This window comes from Hesperophylax consimilis, chromosome 26 (genome assembly GCF_061612785.1).
Source record: "Hesperophylax consimilis isolate HC1 chromosome 26, BYU_Hcon_1.0, whole genome shotgun sequence".
Taxonomy (NCBI): Eukaryota; Metazoa; Arthropoda; class Insecta; order Trichoptera; family Limnephilidae; genus Hesperophylax; species Hesperophylax consimilis.
The window spans coordinates 8,975,158-9,001,044 of NC_142861.1; the positions used below are offsets into that span (position 1 = coordinate 8,975,158).

The following is a 25,887-nucleotide window of genomic DNA, read 5'->3' on the forward strand; positions in this document are numbered from 1 at the left end:
CCGTCACAGCTCAAGCCAAAACCCTTCATTCCGACTTAAAGGCAATGGAAGAATATTTCTTCAATTGGCGATTAAAGCCAAATGGGTCGAAAACAGTTGCGACAGCTTTCCTTCTTAGCATTTCAGGCGAATACCAAACTGTGTTCAGTTTGATGGAGAAAATATTTACCATGACCCCCACTCCCGCTAACTGGGAATTACTTTGGACAGGAGTGTGAACTACTCACAACACATGGAAACAGTGAGCAAAAAAACTAGGAAGAGGCTCAACTTCAAGTTATTATGTTAGCTAGAATTAGCTAGGGACGCGACGCCAACACGCCAAGAGCGACATCTATGTATTACCCTGGTTTTCTCAACAGCTGAATACTGTTCTCCAGTATGGACTAGAAGCGCCCACACTTCCATGGTTTGACTAAATGCCACAATGCAAACCATCAGCGGGACTTTAAAATCTACACTTCTTCCTTAGCTCCCCTTAATATTTTGTAAAAGTGTGAAATAAAAACTCAGCTTAAGCTGAGGACAACCAGTCTTCCATCCTGTTCATCGTCTTCAGCTCGGTAGTGAAATCATGACCCTAGTATGAATCCTACATAATCATAATAACTATAAGGAACTGCAATGCATATATTATGGTAAAAATAAATGTATTCATAGAGCAACAAGAGCTGATTCTAAGTTGTATTATATATTATTATACCTACGTAGAATTTATAAATGGCCATTTAAAAAATTAGAAACCACAATGTCATTAAAACACACCTTTTGGTTGGTCTGACTTATCTGCTGATTAATAACCAGTCTAGGTCAGTAAGAATCTATGGTTTAAATTTTCTACATCAGGGTTGCCAATTTGTAAAGAATTCCTCAAATTACAGGTAATTTCTAAGATTTTTCAAGAAAAGGTTTTTAATGCGGTAAGAATTTTTTTGTGGGGAAAATGCAGGGATTTGGGCATTTCTTGATTATGCAACCATATTGAAAAATTAAATTGATAATAATTGTGAGAATGTACTATATGTATTTAGTTTTCGTTTGCAGCAAGTTTTCAAAACATCTATTTTTAAAGCCTGAACACAGGAAAAATGGCTAGAAAATAAAAGCTAATTTCAATAGAATTTCGCGTCATTTTGGAACTTGTGGGGAATTAGAAAATCTCTTTGTCTCTTGTGGGTATTTTAGAGCACATGCATTGGCAACTCTGGTCAACATTAATATTTGAACTGACGAAAATGTTTTAATGCAGATTTTTAAACACCGGTGTATTGTTTATCAGGTGCCATCATGAATGCATTTATATCACTAATGTTGTCGACAACATTAGTGACGAGATGCTAACATTTTACATAGTGTTCTTCAATGTTCAAAGTGGGTAATCTTAAGAATAAAAAAGTTTCACTCCCATACAAAATACAGCCCTGGTTGAAAAAAAGTAGGCTTTTTGACTAGTGACACGGGTTCCTTCCACAGATTTGATGCATTTTTGGGAAATCCGAAAAATGAAAACATTATAAATTAATTATACACTCATTATAGGACTGCAGTTCCTCATTGTGTCACAATTCCTTTTGCAAATCGTTAAAATATACTTCTTGGATCAGCATTATGTATGATTGAAACAGCGATATGGGAAATTAAATAAAATTCATAGTAATAACATCTAATGAATGCTTTATTTAGCTCAACATGTAATTCCCACTAGTCGGATCTGAACCTATGAAAAAAAAATCAGTTAATAATATCGTTTTTAAAGCATAGGCCAGAGAGTTTGGACTGAAATCCAATCAATTTCATACATTTCATATCATTATTTATTTAATTACCCCATTCTGTACAAGTAACTATTCAATATGTGCATCATCCATATTACTGTAACAAATAGCGCAGTCTACCAAGTATCCAGTCACCATCGATATAGAATACATAGTGACCTTTCATCGCTCAGACCTGATTAGTCAATTGTGGTTATCGCTCTGGAGGGTCGACCTAGGTATTCTATATCTGTGCTAATGGCCCATAATTATCATCAGTGACTGCAAATTATGTCATCATAACAAAAAATGCGTATAAAATCTTTACAGGTAATTTTACAAATCATGTGAAAAAATACAAAAGTTGTTTTATTACAAGGTTCTGCTTTTATTTTACGGGGACAGATAAGCTTTGTTTTAATATCACGATTCCGTAACCAATTTGATGTCATTTTTATTAATTAGTATAAAATCAGGTAGTGTTTTTATGATATTCATTTAAAAAAAACAACAGAATATATTGAATTCATCGTTAATCTGTGATATTTTGTACTTTATAAACACAATAATAAAAAAAATCAATTAACCATTTGGTTATAATTGTTTTTTATTCAGCGGTTACCTTCTATGGAAAGGTACAGACGTAATAATTTCATTATTTGAATTGAAATAAGTTGTGAAAATAATTTTGAACAGGAGAAAGAGATTCAAAAATTGAAAATAAGATTTCATTTTGTGGATTTTTAACAGAATCCAAAATAGGATTATATAAATTGAAATAATACATTGATCTTTATACAAAGGGTACAAATTTAGTAATGCTCCAGCCAGAATATTGGCGCATAAATTTTGAAATGGATATAACAAATTATAGTGTGCTTGTGTGTTACGCCAACTCCTTTTCCTCGTGTATTTTTAGTGGCAATAATTTAGCAACTTGTCTCATTTGTCTGTAATATCTTTACAATCAGAGAAATAATTCATACTTTTCTGTGGTAATATTGCCAAAGACCGCTCCAGTGTTACTAATTTATCATTCAATCACATCAAGATGACGTGAAAACAACTGTGGTTATTAAGTTTGATAATGAAATATAGGCAGTTTTGTAGGTAGGTATGCCATTTTCTGATATCACATCAAGATGATGTGAAAATGACTGTGGTTATAAAGGTTGATAATGAAATATAGGCAGTTTTGTAGGTAGGTATGCCATTTTCTGATATCACATCAAGATGACGTGAAAATGACTAAGGTTATTAGGTTGATACATACTGAAATATGACTCGAGTTCTGTAGGTTAAAAAAGATTCCAATTTTATAATCATTTCAGGGTTAGGTTGGTCAATTTTGAATGGAATACCTGAGAATGGTGTCAGCATAACACACAAGCACCCAAATCACATAGTCTAAGCATAAAAACACCTCACTTTAATATTCAATATTCATTATAAATGTCCAAAAACAGGGTTACGCAATCTCTGTCGCGTTTAAAATGTCTGTTGAAATATGCTAAAACTCAGGAACCCAACCCAGCACTTGATTTTGGTCTTGCTTCGGTGATTGTTAATTGTTAAATTTATTTAATAAAAACCTATTGATGTTCGTTGGGTCTGCGTACAAACGGTGATGAGAAAAAACACTCCGAACTTTCTTTCAAATGTTTATCGTAATTTAAATAGTTCACATCTATTATTTATTTATCTCCGGCTTTCACTTGTAACTTTTTTGCCTAGCTATTAGATGTTTTCAACAACCACCATTTAATAGTTTTTAAATTTTACTTATTTGTTTGTTTTAAATGTCTGTTGATTTCACAAGAATGTTTCTTCTGAGAAGTCGCACTCGGGTCACGTACATTGTTATTACCACCTTACTTGCATTACATCATTGTCCACAAAACTTTAACATTGTTCGGGGTGCATTGAACTCGATCCGAAAAGTGGGATCTCTCTAAATTAACTATCAATTTTTTATTTCATTTTCTGCGACTCTTTAGTTTATATCATATAAAATTCATACCGGAAATCCACAATCCAAGAGCCATGGATACAGAACACCAATTTATACATGTATATATATAAGCATCAAATCACTACTACTTCAACTCATGTACAGAAACGAATATTACACAAACTCTTAAGGAAGGAAAAACAACATTTAAGAAATGAACATTGAGGGATTATCGAGTAAAGACATAAAGCGCAATCATTATTCGTAAATACAAAATTAATTACATTTCTTCCAAGATTATCGATTAAGATTGTATAATGATGTTCCCAAATAAAGCTTTCAGTTTCTTTAAAATAAAAAGATAAAAGATATTATTGGAGCCCTCATTTTTAGGATGCACATTTTTTCAAAGCATGTACAAGTTTCGTAATAATTTTTACAAGAAATAATAGTTATGCAAACATTGCCCCAAAAAAAAACAGGGAGCAAAAAAAATGATTGAATTTAGAAATAAGCTTTTCAATTAATTGTTATTTACATAAAATAACAAAATAAACAGGCGCTAAGCGTAAATTATAAAATTTATTAATTTACAACAACCTGAGTCAAAAAAAAAGCTAACCAATGTAATTTACAGTTAAAATTGTCAATAATCCTGTCAAGCGTCGCACAGAATTGAATTGCAAATGTGACAACATTAAATATAGTGAAAGAAATAATAATTTGCATTGTAAACAGAAGGATAATATGTTTTGATACAGATATTTAGTTATCTGTCCAAGCCTCCTACGTACAATAAACATCTTAACCTTTTCAATGCAATCTATTTTATGACACAGCACGTTTTAGTGAAATTACAAATGCGACATCCACGTTCAAGGATAGCCGCTGATCTGCTGAGCTGCGTGGGAAAGGTTAAATCAGCATAACCAAGAACCTAGCGTTAAATTTTCAAAATGATGCTAGGAAACAAACACGTAAGTACCTTAGTTTTTTTAATTTGTATTTAGAGATTGGACAGCCTTCTGTAGACAGAAGTGAAGTTATGGATATTTCAAAAAAACGCTCCTATTATATATAATATGTAAATAAAAGATGACAGGTTGGTATTATTAACAATGTAAAATGTCCTTTAGTTAACATAACAAACAAACGCGAAACGACAGTTCTGCGGTCGGCCGTATCAACAAAGCACTCTGTTTATAATTATTATTTGTTACTAAAATTTCACTGAAGTTCCGGTAATAATTTGTGAGCACTGTATTAGAAAATCTTTCATCGCACTCTGCAAGAATTCAAAACAGATTGAGAAAAGCACTTTTACATACATAATAAACTTTCTAGCTAACAGTTTTTTTTTTTTTAGTTTTTGATGATGTGTTTACTATCAAATTAGTAACTTTGATTATGAATGTTTTTTTTGTTGCAATATATATGTATACATATATATATATATAATTTTTAATCAGTTAATACATATATCGCCGACGGATATTTAATTAATCCGGTCGGTGATTTCAACACCACACAAAATATTTAATTTGAGATGTTTGCAACACTTTAGTTTAGTTGGGGCGACCCCTACCCCGCCCACTTCGACCTCCTCCCCCCTCTCCCCTGTCCTGGAACAAGAGAAAACATACATTAAGCCCACCACTTCACAGCGTAAGAGTCCCAACTGCCCCAGAGCCAGTTGGACATATAATAGAAACAAAGGAAGATATGGCATGGAAGCATTGTATTGTAACCTATAACAGAGCCTTTCTAGAACCTTAGGAGTATAACTAAAATATTATGATTTATGTTTTGAAATGTGCGTACAGTGTGGAATTATTTCAAAAGGCGTATGATTTTTTTAATATGCCTGTTTCGAACATTGTAAATCTGAAATATTAACTCTGTCAGGCTTATAGCAAAGCCCGTACCATACAAAAAAATTACAATTGAAGTGAGAGGCACAGGAAGAATGCAAAGAATCATATAATTAGCGAATGAAAATCAATTGAAGAGAATTTGAAAATGGGGATTCGTAATGGACGTTGTTCGCTATCCCACTGATCAACTGTTGAGCCGAAATTTTGGCTCAACATTCCTCTAATGCACAACTACACTCTTCCCAAACGCAATTCTTCGATCAAGATAGAGGAACCACTTGTTGCCATCGCCATTTGTTGGACAAACATGGTTTTTTTCTAAAACGGAGGGGTACAGCTAAATAAATAAATATAAAATAACCGGAAACCTCTGGCTCAGTAAAAGTTAAAATAAAATAGTTAAAATGTGTCAACAGAGTGAAAAAAGACAAGCAAAATGTCGAATGTCATTCGATTCATGCACTAACACGATTGATCTATTGAAAAGTTGGGAAAAATGGCCGATAGTATGGGGATCACATAGTGGTAAATTGCTGGGGTTCTAATGCGACATTAAAGTCAGTTAGTCAGTAGAAAGAAGAATTTGGGGAATAAATGAACAACCAACCTTGTGCATGGCGTGATGTGGACGGTAGCCTCCTCCTCCGCTACCTCCCTGCGGGTCCCCCCTCTGGTCTCTGTAGCCCCCGTGCTGCTCGCGATCGCCCCCGCGCTGTCCCTTGTTGTAGCCACCGCCCCCGCCGTAGCCGTCGCCGTTGTTGCCACCGCCGTGCTCCTTATAGCCACCGCCGGCGTGGTGCTCCTTATTGAAGCCACCACCGTGGTCTTTGTTGAAGCCGCCACCACCATGATCCTTATTGAAACCACCGTGGTCTTTATTGAAACCGCCGCCGTGGTCTTTATTAAAACCACCACTATGGTCTTTGTTGAATCCACTGCCACCACCGTGATCCTTGTTAAATCCACCGCCACCTCCGTGATCTTTGTTGAAACCACCGTGATCTTTGTTAAAGCCACCGCCACCGTGGTCTTTGTTGAAGCCACCACCTCCGTGGTCTCTCTGATTGAAGTTACCACCGCCGTGGTCGCGGTTATAGTTTCCTTTACCGCCTCCTCCACCGTAGGAGTCGTGCTTATCATACCCACCACCGCCACCTCCGTGGTGGGACTTGCCCTCGTAGCCACCCTGGTGATGGTTATCTTTATATCCTCCCTGATGGACCGGTGGTTCCGGAACCTTCCGTTGATCTTCTTCCTCCTGCCGCTTCTCGTAGTGGATGAAATCGTCGAAGATAGAAGTGGAGTGTCTATAGCCGTGCATCATCCTCAGCACTTGCAGGCCCCGGGCGTGCGGCACCTCCTGGGTGTCCCTCGAGTTGGTCACCGGCTTGTTCTCGTTGTTCTCCAGGCGGATGTGACGCAGCTGGACATTGGGCACGTCCTTGACATAGATCCAGCGCACCTTGAACTGCCCCTTCCACTTGTCCTGTGACCACACGCTGGAGTTGGAATCGTAGTCCACGGCGCTCACCATCTGAGCCATGCCGCAGAAGTGTCCGCTCCCGTTGACGGAAAAGAACAAGTAGACGATGCCTTGTTCCTTCTCGCGTTCGCGGAAAGCCGTGTCGAGGCGCTTGTTTCCATGTTCCGTGCTGCACCAGATTTCGTATTTGATGCTGCGGTGGATGTCGTCTTCAGAGTAGGATTTGATGACGAAGAAGCGCGCGTTGGGCGCAGTTAGGTCAAACTCTGGCGGGTTGTAGTTGTTCTTGACTTTGAGTTCGTCGAGGACGGGGTGCGGGATGAGGGGGATGTGGGGTGGGGGTGGCGGGGGCGGCAGCGGGGGCAGCATGAGGGGCGGGGGCGGGCGGGCCAGGGGGCGGGCAGGGGGTGCCCAGGGTGGCCGTCCCTGTCCCTGCGCCTGGCCCGCCGGCCCGCCCGCCTGATGCTGCTGTTGCTGCACCTGCTGCTGGACTTGCTGTTGGACCTGCTGAGGGTGCACCTGCTGGGGCGGCATTTGTACCTGGACATTCACAGTAATGCATGTGGGAGGATTCTTTAAAACCAATTTCACCAAATATTATCTGGCTATAATGATAATAATTTATTTAAACATAAATTTCAGTCACTCAAAGATCATTAATGTCCAAATATCAAAGTGAATTCTTCAGTACGCTTGTACAAATGGTATTGTGAATTAATAATATAATAATCATAGACATCCAAATTGAAACACCAGCCCATCAGGGAAAGAAGAATAAACCAAGTGCGCGGAACAGGGAGGTGGTTTGTCTGTGATATGTCCATAAATCCATGGTAAACATACCACTATTTACTCCTCAAAAATTAGATTTGCTTATTACTTGTCATTATTACAATGTCACACAAATTGCTGACTGTGCCAAAAAAAACTACAAATCCCAAATCGGGTAAACAAAAGTTTAGGGTTCTTACCAAAATCGAATATTTTCTTACACTACTCAAGACACTTTTACAAATGTGTTTTCAAATTTTCCCACCCTAATTATTTTTGCATTTGTAGGCGGTTCAGTTAAAAATAAACATTCAAAATTTGCGCAGAAAAGTCCTACAGAGTTGAATGTTTTTACTACGTTAGGGAATTTGAGTTGAAAAAAAAATCTGATCTGATAAAAATATGTTCATACAGATTAAAATAGCACCGATTCTGAATATAAGTATACAACTATTTTTTTGTTTTTACTCTCAGAATTACTAAATCGTTCTTGAAAAATTATGTAAATAGATCATTGTAGAAGTGTAATCATCCAAATATTATTATTATTGGTATTATAAAGAAAACGTGCGTGGTTTCAATAACTAGATCCAGTGAAGACACTTTAGCGGCTCGTTCATACACTATTCTATGAATAGCTATTTTTTTCAAAAGCGGTGCAACATTTTTTATTCGATTAGTATGAATACAATGTATTTTGTATATTTTTTAAAGCTTACTCTGCACTGCGAACCGTTACTTTAGTGAACTTTACTTTTCTGCACAGGTCTGGGTATTATGACCGGTCAGTGGCTGAGTTGGCATCGCGTTTGGGCCCCGCCCAGGCGTGGTGTGTTCAATTCCTCGGCTGGCTAAGTCCTCCATCACGATACAAGCAACATTTTCCGCTTACTGTGTTGGTAGTACGAGATTTTCAAACATTGTCAGGTTTATTCGTAGCCTGGGAATGTTAGTCTTTATTTAAAAAAATACATATATTTCAATTCGGCGGTCAACGTACGACTAATGTCGTAGTTTATTCAAAGCATTGGTCACGTGGTTTGCTTTCAACTCGTCAAAGTGATACCCAGATTTTATGTTAGGGCAAGTCTATCAATGTGGATTGTCTATGATAATAATATAGGTAATAGCTTTTGACAACCAACTTCTACCGGATGTTGTGAACTCTGCATACAGCTTCTGGGATATGGTTCCAAATTTATATTCACGGTGACTTAAGTTACTCTATGTTTAGTACAAGTAAAATATGGTTTGATAAATGACAAAATTCGTGCATTCACGTAACTTTGGTCATACATTCATCTTGGCAGTATAAATGAAGATCTGCAGAGTCCGCCCTAAATAAAGTGGTGGAGCACTCCTCTCGATGAAGGAGGGGTGAAATTTTTGAAAAATACATTTTAACAAACTAGATTCAGGTAGGAATCGATTGTTTTCATTCATGCTGAATCGAATGACACCGCCCCCCAATCCATAGTACAGAAGAAGTTCCCACTAAAAAAAGTTTTGTTTTTCAGTCCCTTGAAATTCAATACAAAAAAAAAAACTGTAAAAAATGTGATTTTTTCCCACATAAGAAGTTTTATAAGTTCGGCGGTGAATCCATCACAAATGAAAAAACTGGTGGAGAAACAAACCTGAAAATGTCCCTTTTTTCCGATGGTCATAAATTGTATCACTTTGTTACTACGTATTGTCGGCATCCCATTTAAGAGGTTTTAAAAGATTGGCATAAGTATAACCATTTTAAATTGAAACTATTGTCACAACATAGGTATCTCTCTCTTTCTTTCTTTTACATCCTTTTCTCTTTTCTATTTGATAAAATTTTGTTACATATAAAATTTTTATTTTGTTATATTAAAAAATAAAAATTCTTTTCATTATCATTACACTCTCTGAAAAAATATGTTAAATTACTATTTACACGCGTTTCTCCGCCTTTTTAACACGAGCATTTGCTCTAAAAAAAGGTGTATCACGATGTACTGTAATAAAAAGAAAATAATCTTATTGTAATGTAATAACATGTAATTGTAAATTTAATATTAAATAAAAATTAAATATTATAAAAAAAAATAAAAAAAAAATCTGAAATAAACCCCTTTTCGACAGTCATAAAATGTATAGTGGCAGCTTGAGGTTTTCGTGTTTGCTTTTTTTTGTTTGTTTGTTGTTTTTTATGATGGAGGGAATACAAAAGTAGCCAGTTGTTGAAGCCAGAAATTATAAAATGTTTTAATTAATTTTACCCTTGAAATTTAAAAATACGTAATAACTAAAGTGTGTAAAATATTAGTAAGAATTTTCATTTAAAAAATTGCCAAATAGGGATCCCACTTAAGAAGTTTTTTTTGTTTGGTCCCTTGGAAAACTTCTTATGAGAGTTTCACCTATCAATATTTGGTGATATTAAATAGTTTTTGTTGGGTTTACTCCTGTGACTATTTTTGCGCAATTTGGTATTATTTTACCTGTACTAGTTGTGGAGAATCTGGAAATAATCTGTTGCATCTCCGATATCCGTGTTATAACAGCATACAATCTAAAATCTGTGGCCTACTACAGCGATAGTAGGGATGTATATAAAACCTGGTGTTGGGGGGGCGGCGGTGGCTGCTGCAATTGTGGCGAGGGAAGCGGTTTGGGCGGCTGCTGTAGCGGCTGCTGTAGGGGGGGCTGCTGAAGGGGCGGCTGCTGTAGGGGCTGCTGCGGGGGAGGCGGCTGCGACGCCACTGGCCCGTTGCTCTTTCCCGTGTCCCAGGTGCCTAGAAAAACAAATCAAGGAAGATGATTCTGGAGTATCTACCACTCTGGAACAGGCCGCAAAGAGTGAAACTCTCCTATAAGTTTTTCCAAGAAACCGATAAAAAAAAAAAAACGATTCTTCAAATTCAGTCTTCTAGAGACCGAAAAAACCAAATGTGAAACTTCTGAAATGATTTTCTCTTTATATTGTCGACTAATAAACATTACTGTCCAAATGCCAAAAACCTAATTATGCAGGAAAGACATTTCATTAAAAATATACGTAAGTTGTTTGGAATTTCTTATTTGCCGCTGCGCGCGATAACCAGTGGTAAGTGTTATGAACTAAGAATAAAAACTATTAAATTTCATAAAAAATACATTTTTAAACCTTATGTCACTAGGCGGAATTGTTTCTTCATCGACGATGAATTTATTTTGTTATATTAATTAAATGTGAAATAGCACATCAGTATTTACAATACTAACACTACTTGAAGCTTCACAAATATTATTGAATGAAGCGTTTTTAAGGATAATACATATTAGGTATAAAGTATATTACAATGTGCCTCACTGGTAGTGAGGCACGGAACTGGTAGAGGAGGGATGAAAGTAGACTGAATGCTATATAAATGAGATCCCTGAGCGTGTCTGTGGTAAAAATTTATATGACGGTCTTAAAAATGAGGAGATCCAGAAATAATGCAAGGCTGGAGTGTAATGACTAAGATTAAGAAAGGGACGCTTAGATGGTTTGGTCTTAGATGTACAGGGAATGAAAGAAAGAAAGCAGTGACAACTGTGCAAAGTTTGAAAAATTCGACATAATTGATATTGTTTAGTCCAAAACAATTTTCGTGAAAAACTTCAAACAAAAAACTGAATTTTCGAAAGAAAAAAAAACATTTCCGGCTACAGCAAGATCAATAATGCCGTATTTTTAATATTAGCACTAATAGTACACCCAAAAGTCACGAGCCACCACGAGAATACACGACGCAGAAATTAATAGTAGAAGAAAATATATGTATAATATCAACAACTTAAAACACATTAAAAAGCTAAAAACTAATAACATCAACGAAAAAGCCGATCGAAAATTATTTGGCAAATCACCCACAATTTGTAAAAATAAATGACCAAACTAGTGACCAAGAAACATCAGATTTTGGTATTCCACAAGGCACCGTTCTGGGACCAATATTATTCAATTGCATGTAAATGAGATATTTGTTCAACCACAAGATGGTCAAATTATCTCTTATGCATCGGTATAAATATATAGAGTCGGATATACAGTCCTTACAGTAAAAGAAAAACATGGGAAAAAAATAATTTGTAAGCCACAGAAGATTATAAAATAATCTACAAATATGGTTTGATGATAATCTGCTGTCGTTAAATAGTAAAAAAAATAAATATATATATATATCGTCGCATTAATTCGTAGAATGCCTAACTCCCAAATGTAAAATTTTACAGGAGGCACAAAAAACCTCGTAGTGAAAAAAAATGAAAGACGGCTTATTCTTTTTATTTATGTTTTGAACATATAATATATTTGGAAATTTATTTTCAATCATTAAACTTTTGTAAGTTAAGGCTTTCTATTTCAAATCGGAGTTAGGAAGTTTACGTAAAAACCGAGAATGGAGATACGCATTTTACAAACAACCTAGCGGAAAATTTGGGAGATAGGAATTTTACATTTACAAAATAAAACACAACAATGTATGTGTATGTCGAGGCAGTCTATTTAGATGCATTTTAATGATTTTAATGATGCGGAAGGTTATCGTTAAAGGAGCGGTAATCCTTTTCTAATGTCTGTTTTAAGTCTTGTAAATGCTGGTACTTTTCCTTCCTTAAGGGATTAAATCTGACTCTCAAGTGAAATCTTCAAACTCTGGAGATCATTACAGATTCGGCGACGGTTTTGTGCTGGGTGAGATCTACACTGACCGGGAGTAGTCGTGTCAGAGATGATCGTTAAGTGACGCTTGGAGTTGATGAAGGAGATTGTAGAAGAATTTGATCTGACATTGTCGATCACCCTTTGGTCGATCACCTTTGACTGGGGTTTTCAATATTATAGTACCTCCCTGCGTGAAAACGTTCGATCACCCTTGTTGTCCTGTAGAAATAAAACTGATGTACTTACTAGGGTTTGCAAAACCCGGGCAAAGAGTAGCCATGACAGGAAACGTTGTGAAAGAGACTCCTCAGAGTGTGAAGATAGGTGGGAGAGACTTGAAAGTGGAACTGGTGAGCAAACATGTGCTTTAAGCGTAGAAACTCTTCATGCTCAGCATCACTTTGGAGTAAAGTGAACGCTTCATCTTGCCCGGCTGGTCGATCCTGAGGCGAGAAGAAAGGACGTCGATAGATGCGTGCGTTCCTGCGTACAATGCAGGACAATTGACCCTCCACCATCATCCCATGAAGCGGGTAATCTTAATGTTGTGACAACCTGGAGTCGCTTGGCAGTTGATGTTACTCATTTCGGTAGGAAATGTTTACTCACATTTATCGATTGCGGTCCAAGTAGATTTGCCGTGTGGCAGGAAATCGAGTCAGATAATGCAGCTTCGATTATCAGACATTTGGAAGAAGTGTTTCGGGAAAGAGGCCCGCCCAAAGTAGTTCTCATGGAAAATGGTACTGCATTTTGTTCCTACAGTGTTACAGATAAGTGTAAGAGATGGAATGTTCGTCAAAGATTTTGCGCGGCATACCGACCAGCTGGAAACGGTATAGTTGAACGACATCATCAAACAATAAAGAGAACTGCAGCCAGAAGTGGAAGCGATCTCCTGCAGGCAGTGTTTCGGTACAATCTTTGGCTGCAAAAAGTCAGGATGATCGAGGTATTGCGCTGTCTAGTATAGTTCACACTTCACACTCGTGGAGACACCCTTCTGCGCAAGTGAATATAGAAGAGGAAGTATTGACTGAGCTCTAAGTGGGCAATCTTCTTGCGGTTAAACCAGTAGATGGGAGATGCACATCGTGCATGGAAGGGTGACAGGACTTACTTCAGTCAACAACATCAAAGTAGATGGCATACCAAGACATGTGCTTGACCCGCGGAAGATGCCTGACAGAGAACGAACTGTGTCTGAGGAGAGACGAGATGGAATTGCCGCACGTTCCACCGTAAATATTTTGGGTTTGTTTGAAGAGGACGGTGAAGAACCGGATCCGGATATGCATCAGGAGGAGATCCACTTGCAAAGAGATGGTGACCTTGAAGAAGAGATAATCACAGAACAAGGACCTATTAGGTATTTACGAAACCGCAGAGGCACATAAAACAAGAGAGCTACGGCGAGCGTCACACGGTGCAGAAGACGTCAGTTTAGACTACAGATACAAAACACTATTCGTGACTTCACAATTAAAATTAAGGTTATAAAATGTTCAAAATTGATTAATCAACTTATCTCAGTTAATTTCACGGTAAAACTATTACACCGTAAATAAATTTCCTCAGTCAAAAACACAACAAGCGTGCACGGCTCACCGGCCAATACTGAATTAAGGAGTTACGAAGTATTCGCGAGTAAAAATGGCACCATAATTTTACGCAGTTTCCTAATTTGTGTTTATCTAAAAGGTTAATTTTTTTTTAAATTTTCGAGTTTTACTAGTCGATGCGGGTCTAATTTTAACACCAGATGGCATTAAAAACGTATTTTCGAAAAATTTGGAGTTACGCAGTCTACGAATTAATGCGACGATATGTAATCCCATTCGAAATCAATGTTAACAATATACCTCCAAAAGAAGTCAGGGACACCCGGGAAAAAACATGGCACTATCTGGTGAATGAAATACTTGATTCCATGTGAATAATGAATGTGAATGAAGCAAGGAGTGTGTGCCAAGATAGAGTTGTTTGGTGATCTATCCTCTCTGCCTACTCCTGCCGGAAATGGGACGATGGTTAGACAGTTGGCTGAGCGTAGCGAAGTCCTTTTTGACTCAACCACTTTGCATTTTGTCTGTGTGTAAATTGGTTTGTGTGTTCTGTGTCAGGTCAATCCTGTCAAGATGGTAGCCTTGTTTGATAACACCTATTTATTCTGCCAGAGCACAAGAGCTTCGCAAATGTTGTAAGCTGTCAAGTTAAAGTAATCAACACTACGTAAAGTCTACTGTTCATAGAACTACAGTTTAGTTAAACATAGAGAAGTTCTTTTTTAACTTGACCGTTTGGCCATTTCATCAGTCCATAAATTTGTTTGTATGTTTTGTTTCCGGTTTCGAAAATCTGCTGCACCCAATAAAGAGGATTTTTCAGAAATAAACAATTATTCAAGCAAGCCTTACTTTGACTAGAGGGCTAACTTTGACTGGGGTTTTCAATATTATAGTACCTCCCTGCGTGAAAACGTTTGAAGAAAAAACTGTCATTGAGATAGTTACTTTTCTTTGGACAAATTATATTAATATATTTTTTTAATGTTACATAAAATTTATGGTTTATATTTAAGTACCTAATTGGAGATCTTATGATTTGAGAGGGAGTTTTGGTTAAGTTTTATTAAATAAGAGAAAATCAGAAACATACTTTTTGGATGCGAGGTCTATTGTTCACAGAACTACCAGTTTAATTAGTTCAATCAATACAGTGAAAATCTAGGGAATAAAAAGGTAATTTATCCTGTCATCCCACGGGTCAGTAAGCAAATGACATAAACCGAGTGCTGTAAGACCCTACACAGAAAATTATGTTCGTTATAGGAAGGTAACGGTCTGCAGCGCCGTTCAGCGTGGACCTTTTTTGCACAAGGTCTTACAGCATTTGTTTTTTGTCGATTGCATACCGACCCGTGGGACGACGTTATGCTGGCAGGATCAGAAGGATTGATTTCAAGAATCCTACCTACGTACAGGTAGCCCCGAGGTGATTTTGTATTATTATTATTTACCTATATCCATGTTATGTTTTCCTGGAATGATGGGCGGGGGCGGCATGCCGGGCCCCTTCTTCTTGAGGCCCGAGGACTGCGCAGCCGGCTGCGGTTTGGCGGGCTGACTGGCGATGGTAGCCCACGTCTTCTTGGGCGCTCCGCCTCCCCCGTCCCGCTCTCCGCCCTTGTCTCCGCGCACTTCCTTGGGCTCCAGGGAGAGCGCTTGCACCGCACCTTCCACGCCCTACAATATTAAATGCCTCATTTTAATATCATGATATTTGTTCCTTGTTTTGGGACTGCTATTGATATTGTGCGTGTCAATAAGATGCACATACCTTAAGTGGGTCGGGCATGTACAGCCCGTCCTGCCTGTGATAGTAGTCATCGTAAGGTTGCTGCTGCTGTTGCTGCTGTTGTTGCTGCTTGGCGCGACCAATCTGCCCACCCCACGTGGAGTAGTCACCGTTGCCGTGGAAATAGTTGAAGGCCGGCGCCGACGTCGGCTGCGCAAAGTTGGCTGTCGAGAAGGGCGTCGTGGGCGGGCCGAATACACCTAACCACAAATCAGACGGGTTCAAGTAAAATCTATCCCACAATGATAAGTGACTTGCACCACACTGTGGGATGGAGTTTAAACGGATTATAATATTGATTCAAAATGGCATGCATTGTTTTGTTGTTAAGTGACATACGGGCAAACTTGTAACTTTTGAGGCAATACAATTCATTTGTTAACGATTGATTTGAATCCATGGAAACTGAACATGAAAAACTGTTTGCATTAATAGAGAAACGAATAATACATAATGCATAGAAACCATCAACTTTTATTCATGATTTAAAAAAATTCTGCATTTATGCAGACTTTTAATACATAGTAAGGATACGCAAATCTTCAAAAATTCAATTCCCAGCAATTTTATTTAGAGGAATTTTAATGATTTAGTTGACAAGACGGGATTTAAATTTTTAAAATTTTATATTGAAAATTAGATTTGAAATAATAGACACACTTCTATAAAATCTTTACTTTGGAGTTTTCATTGAAAACTTCTAAAACCTAGCTCTGCCCACTGCAGTGCACTTCGAGAAATTCATAATTTCACTGGACTGCAAATGTAGCCAGCAGCACAATAGGGGCTAAGGAAACCACATTGTTTATTTGAAATCTTAAAATAAATAGATAAATAAAAAAAAGCAGTCGGATTTTTCTAAGACCAATAAATATATGTCAAGAGTTTGCCAGCGTGTCAACTTACCAAATCATTCGGAACTTTGTTCAATTTTATAATATTATTATGTTGTAATGACAGTCAGGGAGGGCACTAAAGCATCTACTCAAGCACTTGATTCCTATTGGAGTAATGGATGACTTAAAAAGTAACTTTTAAAGGCACGGGTAAACAATAAACCTTAAGTAATTGAGATGAATTGGAATGAAATTGCGTGTGGATGGGAATATAAGTGTTAAACACATGTGGTTAAACATCACATTGCAAAAAAAAGTTAGTTTACAAAAACACACAACAAATGATTGAAAATAAAACGAAAATTATGATCCTGATTCGTCTCTTTTTGGAGACAAATGAAGGGATCCAAATAAACAAAAGAAAATCACACAAAATAATTGATTCCGTATTTAAAAAAATGGCGAGACAGGAGGATTAATGATGGATTCTAGCATTATCTAAGCATGATGATTGTAAAAATGGTTCTGATGATGATAAAACCTTTTTTTTGGAAGTTAATGGAAGATGGATGGATGATCATATTAAAGCTGTCAACCCTAAGGGCATCGGCAATGATTGTTATCTTACTAAGTCTCGAAAGGGAATACATTGACTGTCACATCAATGATGTTAGCAATTGCGCAACCATCAATGATAGCAAAGAAAGGATAGATGGTCACATCGACACTATGAACTGTTAAGGACATGGTTACACCAATGCTGACAACCCTGCGAGTATCAGCAATGATGGTAATCAAAGTAAAAAAGGAACTAACAAGGAAAAGATGGATGTTACACCAACACCAGCAAAGGTGGTAATCGTTGTGGAAAAGGATCTGAATGATATTTAATCACTGTTCAAAGGAAAAGATGGACACAATGGTTATTTCAATAACTCAATGGAAGATATTAAAGGTCACACCAACGCTGACAGCCCAAGAGCATCAACAATGGTGTCAGTCTATTAGTGAGAAATTAGGAAGTTTGTGTGGATTGAAGGTTGTTTGGTTGTTTGTTGGCGGGGGGGTACCTTCCATTCCGTAGGTGTCGTGCTGAGCGTACCCTCCCAGGAAGGTCATGGGGTCGGTTCCGTTGGTGGACCACGTGCCGTCTCCCACGCCGAAGGCCTGGTAGGGGAATGCCGCAGTTCCCGCTGTGCCATAGTAACCTTGAGCAGAGAGCCACAACGGTCACAACACCACTACCATTCCACCGCGACAACACTGTCACCACACCCAGCACAGAAAGGGTAAACCACTACCGAGATCATTCCATCCATTGATTCAAAAGAGATGAAACAAATAAAAGTCTACAATATTACTAAACCGTTTGTTGTAAATTCATGTAACCTCCTCTGTGCTGAGTATGGTAGAGTATACATTGTCACATCAGCTGGACTGCACCAAACAATCATCACAAGTGGGAATCATCGTCTACCAAACTATGTGACTAATGGACCATGTTCTAAGGTACAGTCTCGTTTATAAGAGGAAATACACGTGTCGTCTTATCCTTATCAAGTTATTTGTTGACATATAAATAAACCTTAGAGAATTATTATCACAGACAACTAATATTGTCTTAACCTAAAGACCATGTGAAGGCACATATAGGTTTATTAAACAAAGAGTAGTTCATGTCCAGCCAAACCCAAAGCGTAGCTTGTGAAAGTTTCTCAATAATGATTTTAATGTTTGCCCTGGAATTGACATCCACCGTGGAAAGTTTTACATATAAACTACAAATATCTCTCAAAAAAATTGTTTTCTTTGTTTGAAATTTATATGAAAAATTTGCGCGAGCCTAGCCATGAATTATGGAAAAGGAACGAAGTAAATGGAAATGGTGCGAAACGGTGGCATTTCTCACACTCGGGCGTCGTTGTGTGGACCTCATCAATCTCGCCGGGAATCAATGCTGAAGGCATATTTGTTGATCACATGTTTGGATGAATATAGAGGAACTGCCGGAGCCAGTAGACCTAGTAACTTAAGGCGATGCACCACGTTGTATACTATTTGGAATCGGGCCATTTATGTAAATTTTTTTTTTACTTTAACCCCGCACATGAGGCATCTTTTGGGATGCTGTGTAAAGAGTATTTTTTAAGGAAAGGAAGGAGAGGAAGATCTAGGAAGGTAAAAGGTATGAGGGTTGGGTAGGAATCTAGGGATCGGTGTACCAAGGAGTAACGTACATATGAATATATCCCTCCCACTGCGGTGCAATACGATGAGTCAAGAGACTAGTTGGAGAGGTCAAAGGGTTTCCCAAAACCAGCCCTTCACGATCTGGCACGCCCCGCACTTGGTGGGCAGACGCATCCTGAAAACGCCTCATTCGATGACTCCGGGCACTCCTGCTAACTTGCGGTACCGATGGCAGAGGTGTTGGTTATCTAATAAATGGTTCCCGCGGCCGTGGTACCCAAACCCGCCTCCAAAATAAATGAAGATAGCAGCCAATAAAATGTGCGGTGACGAAATGAAGATAATGTTGGTAGTTCTTATTAGAAGTATGATACAGTTAGATATGACCAAGGCCATAGAGCCGTAGCGCCCCGGCAAGGCGAAGGTCCTGGGCTCAAGTCATATTGCTTTCAAATTTTCATTTGAGAATCGCTATATTGTCTTCAATAATGAAATATTACAATTTGAGGTTATTCCAAAAGAAAAAATAAATTATTATTACGATAGTGGAGTTGCATTTCAGATTGTTTTGCTGATTTACAAAGCTTAAATAAAATTTCAATTCCATTTTAAAAAATCGCTAATATTATCTTCAGTAATTAAAATTTATTTCTGCAATAGAATGAATATTTTTCAGAAATATATCTTTTCCACAAAGAGAGTTATATATGTTATGTACAAGTTTTAATGCATTAATAATCAAATTAGCACTTAAGACGTAATATTCATAAAATCAACATCGTAAAATATGCACCAGTTTGTCAGACAGACGGGACCGTGAAGTTACGGAGAATTGATTTACACATGGAAATAAGACCACGGCTACTAATAGAAGGAAACCATAAAGTAGGCAAATGTAATCTGCACATTTTCAATGCAATTGTATTACACAAAACAATGGAGTGATTTGGAATTCTTTAGATTTTAAGCCTTTTGCTTCTCAATGTTTTGTCGGCACAAAAGTCAAGGTAATTTGACCGTATTTTTTGGAGAATGAGAAAGCATCGATATACAGTGTTTTCCAATAAGAGGTGTTATTTTGATATTCAATCGTAAAAGAGCAATGGTTTCGTTGCTTGTGTGGCACGTAGCGCCGTCTTGTTGAAAGTAAACGTTGTCCAGATCAATACCATCCAATTCCGGCCATAAAAAATCATTAATTATCTCTCGATAGCGCAATCCATTCACCGTAACTGTTGCGCCAGCCTCATTTTCGAAAAAGTAAGGTCCAATGACTCCGCCGGACTATAAACTGCACCAAACAGTCAACGTTGAGGATAGAGAGGCTTTTCAACAATAATTCTTGGATTTTCCGAGCCCCAGATGCGACAATTTTGCTTGTTGACGAAGTCACCGAGGTGGAAATGGGCCTCATCACTCAAGATGATTTGCATTTGATTCACTCAAGTGAATTTTAATAATTTCAATGCGTTGTTGAAGCGTGTATGGTTCCATTTTTATTAATGGCGTAGTTTCTACTTATCAAATGTCAAAAAATGACAGCTTCAAAAGTAACATCTACCGAAATAGCGGGCTATTCAGAATGACACCTCTTATTGGAAAACCCTACAGTACTTAAGACTTTAAACGCCGGTACAGCAGGTTATAGAAACAAAGGAGATATAGCACGGAAGGGTTGCCGGCTGCCACCAAGCTACGACCAAATTTCACAGCAGTGGAGCCGATGAATAATTATATTCATATGGTGCGTAGATAGAAACAAAGGTTGGGCGCTGCTGTGAATAAATGTGATTCGTAGTAGGGGTGATCGATGTTGGCGACAATTTTGTGTGCGCGGTTTCATACTAATTTAAAATTACGTAACCGTTCATGGCCCACCTCGCTTGTTTTTATTATCTATGACTGGTATTTTGTTTTACTTTCAATATAAAAGTAAGCTGATTTTAACCCCATTTGAATGTATGGCAATTTAAAAATAAACATTCGATACGACCGAGCAATTAATTTCTATATAACATTGACCCCAGGAGAAGGATCCCTGTATTTGTGAGGTTGAAGAATCGTGCCCACACACGGTACGAAGTACTGCAGTTGCAGTGACAACCTAGATTCGCCTTGCTTTCGGATGTTACCTTCACTAGGTTAGTTGACAAAAATAAAAATGTCACTTTATCAAGTGTGCTATGGTCCACGTGTTGGTTTTTAGCAAAAATATTTTTTTAAATGCACCTATGTGAATTTAGATTTAATTTTATCGATTGACTGAATAAACTAATGAAATGGAAGCAGAAATTAACCCACTTCCCGACATTCATTGCCGATGACTTGTGTCAAAATTTGTGGCGAAGATCTTTCGGAGATTTAAGATTTTGAACAAACGAACATTAACATTTTTATTTAAATATAAATAAATAATAAAAGTATCTAAAAACACATGCGTATTCAAATAAAACGTTATGTCAAAATGTCAAAGGAAATCAGTGAAAAAAGAAAGAACTTTAAGATTTTGAAAAGAACAAACATTATTTTTTTTTATTTATATAGATAAATAAAAGATGTCCTCTGACTCGGTATAATTATATCACTCCATCAGTATTCTGGGCAATGAAGAACACATATGGTAGTTAGACCCAAAATTTCTGCACTGAAACCCTGACTTCCAGTATTACATAGTAGAATCTGAAAGTTTATCAATGGAAGCAATTCCGGTCTATAAAATATATCATTTAGAATTTTATACAGAAATACCAAGTCAGTGATAATCCTTCTATCCAACAATTTAAGCTTATTCGCATATTATCATTTAAAAGAGTGTTGCAGTTCACCAAAATTGCTGGAATGTCCAGAAAATGTAAGAATTTATTATGTATTCTTTCAATATGAATTGCATGAATATTGTAATGTGGGTTCCAGACGGGAGAATTGTACTCAAGATGACTTCCAACAAATAACAGTTTAATAAAGTTATTGTATTGTTACCTTGTGCAGTGTAAGGGTCCTGTGCTTGTGAGATGGGGGGCGCATAGGTGGGCGCCTGCTGCTGGTGGCGCCATGATTCGCCCAACTCCTCACCCGGACTCTCTAGCTGCTCTTTTGATACATTTGACACTGGCGGCCAAACAAACATACAACACTTATTAGACACTCGTCTTCAAAAGCAATAATGAGCAACCTCGGAAGGACCTGATGCTTTCAAACATCCAGAGATGTGCTTTATTTCAAATAAATCCATTTCAAATGGAAATGCAAAATGGGTATTTTACATTTTGCATTTTAAATGCTTTTCTAAAAACCATTTTGCATTTTAAATGCTTTTCTCAATGCATTTTCCATTTTAAATGCTTTTTTGCAACATTCTTCCTACTATCTCCTCTCATCTTTATTTCATAAGCCCCAAATATCAGTCGGTCCTCGACCTCGCTATGAGAGATAATTTACATTTGTCAAGTTGCTCCCTGGTAGGAGACCTGGCAATTGAGTGATACCATTAAAAAAAATACTGATTCAAATACTGAACATGGGGCCATGACGCTGTAATATTAAATGTTAGATAGCAGTTTCTATGTTTCTACGTTGGCAACATTAGTCCCGCGCAAATTTTTTGAGGTTTCATAATCTGTAGTCGTGGTGTTTTTGGATTTACCATCATGTAATATGTTTGTTCTACATTGATGTCCATTATTAAATGACAAAATTGTTTAAAAATTCTATAATTATTTTGATTGTTTGACCTGAGAAACCATTTTGCATTTTGAAAATAGGTATTTTGCATTTTGCATTTGAAATGCTTTTCTAAAAACCATTTTGCATTTTGCATTTTCAAATGGAAAAGTTTTGACCCATTCCCATTTTGCATTTCAAATGGTTTTGGGTACCCATTTTGCACATCTCTGCAAATATCCAACTTTTCAACATTTCAACTGCAAACTGTCTACTAGCACTAATTGAAAAATCTCTCAATTCCGTAAAAGGAAAACTTTAGGAACCAGTAGCTTTGGTAGACTGCTCCTATCCTGCAAGAAGCACAGCCTTTCCGCTATATAAAATTATATATTTCTCAATAATTAATAATTAGTCCAATCAATCCCTTTTGTACCGGCCGAACGCGCGGCAGCTGGGGTGGTTTCCCTATTGGCCGATAGAGAGAACCAAACGGCTGTGGCGCCAATATTTAAATATATAGCTAACAGTATACACCGCTATTTAATCAAAAAGGATCGACGTGTTTTGGTTTCCAACCAATGGTTTCTTCATCAGGATAAACATAATACTATGTTATGTTTATCCTGACGAAGAAACCATTGGTTTCGAAACATGTCTATCCTTTTAAATTGAATAGTGATGTATAAAAAGTATTTTATTTTCATATAATAATATACAATTGAAATGAATTATAATCATCACAACAAACCCCTCTTCCTTGATCTAATTAACGTCATGATTTTATAATATGCAAACCTTTTTACAGCATTTCGCTATGTGTATAGAATAACGGTAATAATAATAATATTTGGATGATTTACATAGCACAGTTTTCGTTAATCATCAAATTCATGGCCATCCAAATTGATAGACCAGCTCATTAGGGAAAGGGGAACAAACCAAGTGCGCAGAGGTGGCAATTTGTTAATAAATGAATCTGACAGAATACGGGCAACTCGCATTGTAATATCACTGTTTTGTTCGCGAAATTAAAATCTGCTTACGAATTACTAGTCCTTTTTTCAATGGGGTGAAAATTGCCAGTTGCGTAAAGAACTTAAAAACAATTCTCAAATCGGGTGAACAAAAGTTCAGGTTTGTTTCCAAAACTTAATATTTTGTTCTACTATTTAGTTAGACACTTAAAGTGTTATAATTTACCCACCTCACTTATTTTAGCGTCGCAATGTAGTTCGGTTTTTTAACAGATTGAACAAACGTTCAGATCCTGTGCAGAAAAAAGGACTTTACTTTTCAGCGTATAGTCTGGTGATTTCAGCAATCGCTTTTCGGCGTTTAACGTATGACTGATGTCATAGATTATTCAAAGCATTCTCGAACCCTCTTGGTGCCAAAAATATGGTCACGTGATTTGTCACCAGCTCGACCAAATGATACCCAGATTATATGTTGGGGCAAGTCTATCAATTTAGATGTCAATGGTTGAGTATATATCTATATATAAAAATAAGGGTGTGTGTGTGGTTATATTTTTTATACAAATCTATAGTTATATTCCGGAATTGATGAAATTTCGAACACTTGACCTTCAAAGCGAGAGGAAGGCGACTGTCTACATTAGATTGCGAAAAACAACCCCTTTTTCCAACCCTTGAAGCAGAAATTTGATACTTCTCGATGAAATTTTGTTCGCTTGACATTCAAAATAAGAAGAAAATTAGTCTACATCTGATTTCGAGAAACTCTGTGTAAAGCCTGGACAATGCCGGGGACTTCAGTTAATCATTTATAACATCCTTAAGTTTAACTACTAAAAAGTTACTCCATGTATATTTTCAAGCATATGTTGATTACATAGACCGATTTTCACATACGACCTAATTTTTTTTTGCTAACAGCTAGCTATCTCTTAGGTAGGAAATGAATTTACTGATGAAAAAAACCATTTCCTCTAAATGTTTTGTAAAAGCAAACAACTGGTTAAAATTGTGGCAACACAAAATGAACGAAACTTTTTATCTGTAATAAGTCAGATATGTGTGTTTTTTATTTATTATGTCAATTTATTTTAATGTTATCCTATAAAACAAATAAAAAACATGCATGATTTATTACCTTTCGATAAGAACATTTGTTGTTTGGTGAAATGCGCACTGAGCAACCATTTGTCTTTGTTATGTGATAACAACTATTAATTAACAATAGCAGTCGTGAAACTAATTTTAATGTTTTATGATGGGAGAAATAAAAGTTAATAAGTAATGAATAATTCATGAATATTCCAGTTTTCAAAACTTGTAGGAATCAAATGCTACTGTTATGGTCAAAATATTGATTCATTTTTAGATTGGCAACATGCTTCAAAACTGTGTTTTGCTATTGTAATCATTTGTACATTTATTTGATTATGCACGATTATATATATAACATCTGTTCCTTGCTATAAGCTGAGATTCCGTGCTGCTAATAGTAAAACCAGGAAAAATTATGGGAAACAATATTGAAAGAACATACCTAATTTTATAAAAGACTTCCATTGGCGCAAGCGAAATCTAAAACTTTGTGTGTCACGACACTAATCATTTGAGTTGGACTAGATAAAACAAATGATTGTAGTATCACAGTAATGGAAACAATTAATATTGACATAAGTTGTTGAACATGTTCTATCACTAATCATAAAATAGAGATTGTGTAATAAAACAATACCACACACACGATTCTATGCTCTGCTTTCATAACAATAGGATAACCGGATTATGATAAGAATTGTGTAGGCCATGTAAACTCAACTTGATGAAACTATGGATAATTTGACATAAACAATAATTTCTGAGTAGGATCAATATTATATAAGATGTTTACTAATGAAAAAACGTCACGAAATTAAGGAAATCGGCCCGTAGCCGGCAGTTTGGGTTTGTAAGAGTGGTGCATACTAAAAAATATTGCTTGTGCTACGTCACTACTTTGGGTTTACATACCTTGGTTCCCTTGCCCTTTCATCCGCTATGTCGGCGCCGAACATGAAACAAAATAGAAAACTCTCTTTAGTAAACTGTCCAAGCCCTGGGAGCTGAATAAAACATCTCAAATCGCTAAGAATAATCGGCAAATTACCTGATCTGACACGCCTGCTGACATTGGCTAGATATTTCAGTCTTTGACACACTTTCGGATGCTTTTGAACACTTCACCTAAGATAAAAATATGCACTTATCACTATTTTCTGTCCTAAATGCAACCTACGAACTACAAAAAGTTATTATTGTTCGTAATTCCTAAAATATCACAATATTTCAGCAGCGGGCGAACATTACAATAATGGCGGAGATCAACTTT

At 36.9% G+C, this 25,887-nt stretch overlaps 1 protein-coding gene across 2 annotated transcripts; it reads right to left on the minus strand.

Annotated features, from left to right (window-relative positions):
* Positions 1-1,657: 1,657 nt before the first annotated feature.
* LOC149411073 (YTH domain-containing family protein 3-like) lies at positions 1,658-25,887 on the minus strand. Of its 2 annotated transcripts, XM_089647444.1 has the most exons (9): positions 25,666-25,887; positions 25,530-25,554; positions 21,862-21,990; positions 17,763-17,900; positions 15,839-16,056; positions 15,519-15,744; positions 10,426-10,601; positions 6,187-7,602; positions 1,658-5,327 (listed from the first exon to the last, which is right to left on the minus strand). In XM_089647444.1, the coding sequence occupies exons 1-9, from the start codon at positions 25,687-25,689 to the stop codon at positions 5,271-5,273; spliced, it is 2,409 nt and encodes an 802-aa protein (XP_089503570.1). In that variant the 5' UTR covers positions 25,690-25,887; the 3' UTR covers positions 1,658-5,270. The 2 variants fall into 2 exon arrangements, with proteins under 2 accessions (XP_089503570.1, XP_089503571.1); XM_089647445.1 differs by lacking the exon at positions 17,763-17,900.

Bases quoted from the DNA above. Each gene is read 5' to 3' on its own strand.
- LOC149411073 (XM_089647444.1), bottom strand. From the start codon at position 25,689: ATGTCAGCAGGCGTGTCAGATCAG. The intron at 21,991-25,529 runs GTATGTAAACCC...TTTGGCCGCCAG, and splicing joins GAAAGGGCAAGGGAACCAAG to TGTCAAATGTATCAAAAGAG. The intron at 5,328-6,186 runs GTTGGTTGTTCA...CTCTTGTTCCAG, and splicing joins CACATCACGCCATGCACAAG to GACAGGGGAGAGGGGGGAGG.